Source organism: Phyllobates terribilis, unplaced genomic scaffold, assembly GCF_046119375.1.
Source record: "Phyllobates terribilis strain yellow unplaced genomic scaffold, ASM4611937v1 Scaffold_10__3_contigs__length_209671492, whole genome shotgun sequence".
Taxonomy (NCBI): Eukaryota; Metazoa; Chordata; class Amphibia; order Anura; family Dendrobatidae; genus Phyllobates; species Phyllobates terribilis.
Genome location: NW_027362770.1, coordinates 146207027 through 146216888, shown reverse-complemented (window position 1 = coordinate 146216888; position 9862 = coordinate 146207027). Strand labels below are relative to the sequence as shown.

Below are 9862 nucleotides of genomic sequence, written 5' to 3'. Positions count from 1 at the left end.
TCTCAATATCATGAAAGGTGAGGGAAAGACCAAGTGCACAACGACGGAAAGAGGGGGAGGAAGCCCAAACACTAGGGAAAGGGGGAGTGGAGACCCCTAGGCATATCTGACTACACCCTGTCTCCCCTCACGTCCCTAAATAGGTTCCGCAACTATTGCCTAGCAGGAAACCTAATCCCTGACTGCCCCTAGCGATAGGCCCTAGATAGGGAGGGGACGGGGTGATCACTAGTCAGTCCCCTCTGCAACTAAAGACAAACAGGTAAACAGACATGGGAAACACTTAGCTTGAGAAGACACCAGAGAGATCACGCCAACTATCCTCCAAGGGAACTCCAAGAAGACACTAGCCAACTCCTAGTACTTCAGGCCGGGACTAAAGAAAATAGAGCTATCACCAGCGACTCTCTGGAGAGACTGAGGGTATTTAAACATCGAGCAAGGATGTGTCAATTAGCAGCAGGAGGTGAAGGTAACTACTAGGTCCTAGAGATAGAAGGATATCACTGCACTACAGAGATGGAAAGATCAAGAAGGTACATGCGGAGCCAAGCGCAATGGTCTTCTACAGCTGGATCCAGAATGACTGTCTGTCACACCTGACACACCCGTGACACTCAGCCCTTGTGCCTGCGCATGCACACTGACACTGCCTAATCACAGTGTCAGTGGACACTGTCTAATCACAGTGTCAGTGTGAACGCGTTCACTGGACTCACAGCAGTGTCAGTGCGCATGCACAGACATGCAGGCTGAGATCAGGCAGCGCTCGCTCTGGTAAACGAGCACTATCAATCAGAAACAGGGAATATCCCAAAAATGCTAATTAAAGGGGTATAACAGTGCAGCGAAGCCACCTCATATGTATTTAAATTAAAAGTATTTTTTCAAGCAAGGTACCACTAAAATGTATTGTGTTATTATGTTTTTTACAAGGGCTAAGTCCCCTACTTCACTGTACAGCTAGTTTAATATGTATTTTGGAGGGTGACAGACTCCCATTAAGGGGCTTACTGGCTGTTGTCCTGCCAAAATCTAAATATCCCATTCAGCCATTTCTTTCTAGCCATTATGATGCTTGTTAATACTGCTCCACCCCAAAGAGATTTGAATTTCTGTATTTTTTGGGGTTTGCTGACGTTGTGTAGGTAGCGGAAACCCATTGGCAACACTTCTGGGGTTTTGCGGGAACACACCGCCACCCTTCCCGGTAACGCCCTGATCTACCCTGGAAAACCCACTTTTCCAGCGACATTGGGGCTGTCCCATTTTGGCTCAGTTGTCATGGGAATTCTGGGCCAGTTGGCAGCTGGAAATGACTACTACTGGGCTACGTTCACACGTTCAGTATTTGGTCAGTATTTTACATCAGTATTTGTAAGCCAAAACCAGGAGTGGAACAATCAGAGGAAAAGTATAATAGAAACACGTCACCACTTCTGTTTTTTTCACCCACTACCGGTTTTGACTTACAAATACTGATGTAAAATACTGAGCAAATACTGACCGTGTGAACGTGACCTTATTATGGAAATGACTAGCTCTTAGCTTTCCCATCGCCTGCATGGTACATCTGTTCACCAATGCAGCCATGCCATATTGTGCTTCCCCATGGAGTACTATGCAACAAGAGAGATGAGGGATCTGGAAAGGAAAAGCAACAGCCTTTATAGTATACGTAATTGCGGCCATATTGGTTGGAAATGACTGAAGAGAAGAGAGGTCATCACCCCTCTTGCAGTTGTAAACTCAAGTCTTTGTAATTGGGAGCAAAATGCCATATTGTGATCAATTGTGCAAATGTTTAGGGTTGTAGAAGTCTAAACATTGATGGTATAAGCCTAGAATATAGGATTGGTGGTGCCATAATAAACAGTAGGCCTCAAAAAAGTATGTTTGTTGCCTATGGCAACCAATCAGAATACAGCTTTCATTTCTTCAAATGCTCTGTGCAAATGAAAACTGCACTGTGATTGGTTGTTATGGGCAACAAAGACACTATTGATAAATCCTTGGGCAGGCAGGTGTGACAATCATGGGAGTAAAGGGGACATGGCTCCCGATGGAGCATAATGACCTCTTTGTAGCACATTAATGGCATTGATTACACATTGATGGCAGATCCTTACCCTATGCAATACCTCTAAAGTGATGCTGTCCAGTCTGGGTACCAAGGCAACCACATGATGCTATTAATTAGCCAGATTGGCTCCAAAGAGTATATCTGTCAATTGAGGACCCAGCTCATCTATATATTACACTGACAGCCATTGTTTTCAATGGGAACCGGGTATTGCTGCATTTACCATGTGGGGGGGCGCTAGAGAGGAATTAACCACTTGCTGCCAGGTTCGCCCAAAGATTACAGCTAATCTTTGAGGGTGATGGCAATCAGCATGTCAATAGGTGATAACTCCTTTAAGGTGGAATAGTGGCACCATTTGACAGTCATTTATGGATGGTTGTCAGGAAGCCTTTTATATGGGGTTGTCAAGCCTGAAAGCTTTTTAATGAGGGGTTTGATTTTCTTTGGCTTATCATTAGGAGGCATCAGCCCTTACACCTCATTTACAAATGTCTTGCTGTAACATCTCATAAATGTTGCTAATTGTGTTATCAATTAATTTGTAATATTGCCTGGAGGAAGGAGCCTCTGTGCTCTGAAAGCTTGCATATATATATATATATATATATATATATATATATATATATATATATATATATATATATATACAGTTACATGAAAAAGTTTGGGCAACCCCTATTAATCTTAAGCTTATTGTTTTAGAAAAATTGGTGTTTTTGCAACAGCTATTTCAGTTTGATATATGTAATAACTGTTGGACACAGTAATGTTTCTGCCTTGAAATGAGGTTTATTGTACTAACAGAAAATGTGCAATCTGCATTCAAACAAAATTTGACAGGTGCATAAGTATGGGCACCCTTATCATTTTCTTGTTTTAAATACTCCTACCTACTTTTTACTGACTTACTAAAGCACTTTTTTGGTTTTGTAACCTCATTGAGCTTTGAACTTCATAGCCAGGTGTATGCAATTATGAGAAAAGCTACTTAAAGTGGCCACTTGCAAGTTGTTCTCCTGTTTGAATCTCCTCTGAAGAGTGGCATCATGGGCTCCTCAAAACAACTGTCAAATGATCTGAAAACAAAGATTATTCAACATAGTTGTTCAGGTGAAGGATACAAAAAGCTGTCTCAGAGATTTAACCTGTCAATTTCCACTGTGAGGAACATAGTAAGGAAATGGAAGAACACAGGGACAGTTCTTGTTAAGGCCAGAAGTGGCAGGCCAAGAAAAACATCAGAAAGGCAGAGAAGAAGAATGGTGAGATCAGTCAATGACAATCTTCAGACCACCTCCAGAGAGCTGCAGCATCAACTTGCTGCAGATGGTGTCACTGTGCATCGGTCAACTATACAACGCACTTTGCACAAGGAGAAGCTGTATGGGAGAGTGATGCGAAAGAAGCCGTTTCTGCAAGCACACCACAAACAGAGTCGGCTGAGGTATGCAAAAGCACATTTGGAGAAGCCAATTTCCTTTTGGAAGAAGGTCCTGTGGACTGATGAAACCAAGATTGAGTTGTTTGGTCATACAAAAAGGCGTTATGCATGGCGGCAAAAAAACACAGCATTCCAAGAAAAACACTTGCTACCCACAGTAAAATTTGGTGGAGGTTCCATCATGCTTTGGGGCTGTGTGGCCAATGCCGGCACCGGGAATCTTGTTAAAGTTGAGGGACGCATGGATTCCACTCAGTATCAGCAGATTCTTGACAATAATGTTCAAGAATCAGTGACAAAGTTGAAGTTACGCAGGGGATGGATCTTTCAGCAAGACAATGATCCAAAACACCCCTCCAAATCTACTCAGGCATTCATGCTGAGGAACAATTACAATGTTCTGGAATGGCCATCCCAGTCCCCAGACCTGAATATCATTGAACATCTGTGGGATCATTTGAAGAGGGCTGTCCATGCTCGGCGACCATCAAACTTAACTGAACTGGAATTGTTTTGTAAAGAGGAAAGGTCAAAAATACCTTCATCCAGGATCCAGGAACTCATTAAAAGCTACAGGAAGCGACTAGAGGCTGTTATTTTTGCAAAAGGAGGATCTACTAAATATTAATGTCACTTTTCTGGTGAGGTGCCCATACTTATGCACCTGTCAAATTTTGTTTGAATGCAGATTGCACATTTTCTGTTAGTACAATAAACCTCATTTCAAGGCAGAAACATTACTGTGTCCAACAGTTATTACATATATCAAACTGAAATAGCTGTTGTAAAAACACCAATTTTTATAAAACATTAAGCTTAAGATTAATAGGGGTGCCCAAACTTTTTCATATAACTGTATATATATATATATATATATATATATATATATATATATATATATATATTTTCTGGTTAGCCAATAAAAGTATCACTCCGAGAATATTTTTGTCATTTTTGGGCATAAACGTATTTACATCGAAAGTTGGATTCCAAGTTTATTCAAAGATGGCTACCTTCTTCCAAAAACAGCACCACACTTGTCCACAGGTTGTGTGTGGTACTGGTAATCATTTCCATCCACAGTAAAAGGGCATTTATGGTTGTCCACAGATAGATGCAGGTTCCTTTGGGAGCCATCTCTAACTTGAGAAGGTGCCCTATCTTACGCTACGTGGAATGGAGTGGTGGTAGTGTGTGCACGTCTCTCTCCACAAGGGTGTTTCGAAAATTTCCAAGCATGCCCACTTTGAAATTTTATGTGGATGTCTGAGATGGGAAAACCACTTAAAGGGTTTATCCAGGACTTTATTATTTTTTTTTACTATGGGTATAAAATGAATAGGCAGGTAGTGCCTGGCACTGAGGCTTGGACTGGCCTACAGGAAAACAGGGCAATCCTCCGGTGGGCCCCTCTACAAGAGTCGGCCACCACCCTCTTATATGAGCAGTACTTGAGTCACTATGTACAGATAAAGGCAGCATCTTATTCGTCTAACAATCTAACCAGGTCATTGTTATAAACATTTGTGATGGAGGATAATGTCACATTTGAAAGTAGCTTAAAAGTGGGGCCCTGGAGTTGGCTACTGGTGGGACCTTGCCTTCCCAGTCCGACACTGATGGCACTGATCTCTGCTGCCACAGAGCTGTCACAGACCATTCCTGCCATTAATTCAGTAGCTTCTGCTGATGTTACGTCAACAGAGCAGCGACTTCTCTTCCACTCTACTGAGTTGATGGGACATTACTGCTGATGTCATAAGGACTGACAGCCGGCTCCCTTCTGTCTAACTGCAGGAAGCCGGCTGTCAATCAGCATGACGTTGGCAGTCACGCCCCACTGACAGAGCAGCCTGGAAAAGAAAAAGCTGCCCTGTTCACGTGGAGCAGCTGGAGCTGTCAATGACCTTTCTGAGCCGGCGCCGAGTAGAACAGACAGGTAGATAGCAACTATCTGTCTGCTATTTTTTAGGCCCATAGTAAAAACAAAAATAGTCCTGGATAAACCCTTTAAATAAAGCTTAGCTGCAACACCACACACAACTTTCAGACAGGTGTATCACTCTTATTGGAAGACATCCCCTTTAAGGTAGCAGTTCCGATCCGCCATTCGCACTCTCCGATCTTCGCATGAGATCTAGTCAGTACCGGAGGATCCAGAGACCGGAGGGGGTGAGCAGAGAACTCGATGGGGAGCTGAGTGGCAGGACAGGAAAGGGATAGGAATATAATGTATAATATGTTGTATAATGTTTATTATTTTTTAATACTTTACCGGTCCCTCCAAAGAATCAACCAAAATAGCGGCTGGCTGGATGTTGTGCCAATTAAATGCTGAAAATTTTAGATTCCCTAGGATCCAAAATTTGGTGGAAATTTGTAAAGAATTCAACTATTTAGGAATCAATTGGCTCATGTCTACTTCCCACTGCCATCACCATAACCAAATACAGATTATGCCATGGAGCAACAATTCGAACCATTAAGCTAAGCAATAACGTTTTAATATCCCTTTGTGATTTTACTTGGATGTGAAGGATCCACTGAAATAATTCTAGCGAACACGTCTGTCAATAAAATACATAGATCATAGATAAAGCAGACTCCCTGTATTCACTGCAGTATGCAGAGCTTCTCAGAAAAACAAAACACACGACGGCGCCAATCGCTGGCTGTAAGGTTACGCTGCACATAGAAAAATTGTGATTTTTCACCAGTTCTCTTCTTGTACCTCTGTTACTCTAAAATGAATCATGGGTTTATTTTTCTACCCCTATTAACCATTCTGCCGTCTTACAGCTGGCAACAATCAAATCTAGGACATTCAGCCCGTAGATAAAGTTGCAAGAACAATGCTTGAAACTTATTTTCGATCTTTAGACCCTCGAGAGGATCTCAAGTAGTTTTGGAGCCTGTGCCTTGTACGCTATAGTCCAACGGACTTGGGAAAGTGAAGACGTTGTTCGTTTTGTCCTGTTCCTTGTGTTCTCCGATCTGTTTTTGATCTGAATCAACTGGTATGTAGGAAGGTTTCCAGTCGTTGGCACTGGTCTCCTTGAGAGGTACTTTTTTCATATAGCCTGGACTGTGAGCAACAGATAACACAGTCTTCTGGCTGCCGTTCATGAAGGTCCTTTCATCCAGGGATTCTTTCCTTGAATGGGTGTAGGTGCTGCTATTCCGATGACGTAGCTGGGTTTTCCGCATAACCGATTGTCTTCTATTTCCCCATTGACATTTTAGGATTCGTATAAAGGCTCTCTTAAACTCTTTACTAGAACAGGGGTAAATGATGGGATTTAGGCAGCTGTTGAAATACCCAAGCCAGAAGATCACCTTTTGCACGGTTAATGGTGGCTCCAATGCTGGAAATAGTGATCCTATAAATAAACAAAAACATTTTGGGGGTTATTATTTGAGATTTTAGGTAGTAACTTTGCACAACGTTAATGGACATTAAGAGCTGCCCTTACACTATGATGTTCAGGACCCTCCTCTAATAAGCCAGGGCAGAAAGCTACAATAACGTCTCCTTTTCTGGAGGACTCAGCATGTCCATGAATTACATCTACAGTCCATTTATGTTAATGGGAATGGGGCAATGCTTTATTTCTCCTAGGGTGGCGCAATAGGGAAACCGAATAGTTACTGCAAGTTCCCAACACAGAGCTGATCTCTGAGGGTCTCAGCAACAGTACACCCTCTGATCATCTTGTTGTTAATGAAGCCTTCTAAGAAAAGTAGATTATCTAGACTGTCCCCATAAATAGATGTTAATTGTACTTGAGGTCCCCAAATATATTCAATTTTGCAAAGTCATATGGGGACTTTTATCTATTCATAGATCCACCACCTATCAGGGCATACATGACCCTCATATATGTGCTAGAGTAGAAGAAAGTCACTCTGAAATAGAAATTTCTGCTTTGACCAAACGCTAAGGGCAAAGTCAGACAACTGTATAAATCAGACTGAGATCGGACCTTAATGCACTGACTGGCCAGCAGGTCTCCCAACCCGAGCATGACAGCTTCATATATTTCTATAAAGCTGCCGGGAGACCCACCGGCCAGTCCGTACATTGCAGTCCGCTCTTGGTCCGATTTCTACGGTGGTCTGACTGCTCCCTTAGGCTCAGCTTTATGATAAAATTGTGATCTTAATGTTATACTGTAGGAATAAAAAGTTGTGATGATTGTGTAAGGAGGGTAAACTGTGTAACCCCCATTCAAAAATTGCACCAAAAATAACCTGTCATACTCAAAAACACTCCGCCAATTTGTGCGACTTTTTAAAGAGTTTCAAGTGGGGAATCAGGCAAAAACAATAGGAAATCCTAAACTATAAGAAAAAACAGACGAACACATAAAATAGACTTTAAGACAGGCGCAAACCACAAGAAGAATTGGGCATAAGTGAAAAACAGTCGAAAAATACCAAAAACTAAACAAAAAAAACAGGTGGTAATGCAATAATAAATGGGGGGCCGTGGTCCTTAGAAGGTCCTAAAATTAGGTAAATACAACCTGAAATGAAGAACAAACACATGACAAATTAGACCGTGACATGATATATTCAACATAAACTAGGCCAAAATAAAGAATGAGAGTGAAGCATTAAGTACACCCCATTAGTGATAAGCGAGCATTCTCGCTACTGCTCGGTGCTCGCCCGAGCATCTCACTGCTCGAGATGCTCGGCGCTCGCCGAGTATTTCCGGGTTGCTCGGGCGGGAACTCGGGTCCCCTCCCTGCATGTTTGGCGCTCTTTAGAGAGCCAATGAACATGCAGGGATTGCCTGCCATGCACTGTAATGCCGTAGCCATGTTGGTTGTGGGCATTACAGTGATTGGCTGGCCGCACAGCATCATCAGGTCTATATCAGACCTGGCGCCGCCATGCTCGTCACAGTCACTCCGGATCAGACAGTGTAGGGAGAGGTGCTGCTGTGTCAGGGAGAGATTTGATTGTGTATTAGGTAGTGTAGGGAGAAAAACCGTACATCACACATAACCATGTTAACAAACAGTCCTTCTGAGGACTAATCCATCTGCAGAGATATGAGGCAGGCAGTGTATATAGGCAGGCAGTGTGTATAGCAGATTGCAGTGCATATAGCACAAGAGGCTCTATTCCAATTCTGTCTTCTGCTGCTGTTAGATATTTCTATACAAAGGTCCAGGTCTCAGGGACCAGGAATACTTTGGATCTTAATCCTCATTCTTTGATTAAAAAGCAATCCAGAGAACACAGTTTTTCTGTGCCATTTGCTTGTTGGCACTGCAGAATACAGCCAGGTCCTTTCCATATTACAGCGCTAGAAATCCAGCTATTTAAAACTGTGTTTTCTCCGTCACACGGATCACATATAGGTTGTCAGAAAATACTGCCATTTCTGGCCTCCATTAAAAATTTTCTTTAGTGTGTCATTGAAGCAATTCACCGCAGTTTGCTGTTCAAACTAGTTACCTACAGGCCAGGTAGTTAAAACTCTGTTTTCTCCGTCACACGGATCACATATAAGTTAGCTCCAAACTCAGTCATTTGTAGTGAGTGTGCAAGATACTGTCCTCCATTTAAAATGGGCAAGGCACGTGGCAAGGGACGGGGAACTGGATGTGATGGTAATGGTGCATGCAGAGGCCGAGGACAAGGCCGTGGGCAAGCCGAAATTGTGCCACAACAAACACCCACATCTTCTCGCCTGACCTTCCTGTCCCAATTTCTAGGGGACCGCAGCACACCACTATTGAACCCAGAGCAGTGTCAAAAGGTTGTTGGTTGGATAGAGGATAATGCTTCCAGTCACTTAGCCACCACCACCCTGTCTTCCACACGGTAAAGTCTCAGTAGCCGTGAGTCTGGACCGCATATTCCTCATCCTGATTCTCCTTCCTCCCACCATGCCGAGTACCCAGAGACAACTGATCCCACTGCCCGGTCCACTTGAAGCAGGGCAAGAGGAGATCGCGTGTAGCAATGGCCAAATATTTGAGCAGCCACGGTCACACGAAATCGAAGGTGGGAAAGTGTCACAAGAGGTGGACGATGATGAGACACAATTGCCAGAAAGTCAGGAGGAGGACCAGGGTGAGGAAGTGGAAGACGAGGTGGTGGATGATATAGTAACTGACCCAACCAGGCAGGAGGACATGCAGAGGGAGGACAGCAGCATACAGGGGGAGGGAGGCAGAGCACCCCAACAGGCAGGAAGAAGCAGTGTGGTGGCCGCAGACAGAAGGCAGTCAACTGTTCCCCGAAACACCAACACGAAGGAAGTTGCCAGTACAACTGTTAGGTCTTCCCGAGTCTGGTTGTTTTTTAAAGACTCTGCT

General features: G+C 43.3%; 1 protein-coding gene across 1 annotated transcript in view; it reads right to left on the bottom strand.

Moving 5' to 3' along the window:
* Window positions 1-4431: 4431 nt before the first annotated feature.
* Window positions 4432-9862, bottom strand: part of ADRA1B (adrenoceptor alpha 1B) — a 32217-nt gene continuing 26786 nt past the window's right edge. The window contains exon 2 of the mRNA XM_073649886.1: window positions 4432-6907. Coding sequence (XP_073505987.1) covers window positions 6423-6907 — 485 coding nt within the window. The 3' untranslated portion in view covers window positions 4432-6422. The remainder of the gene's footprint in view (window positions 6908-9862) is intronic.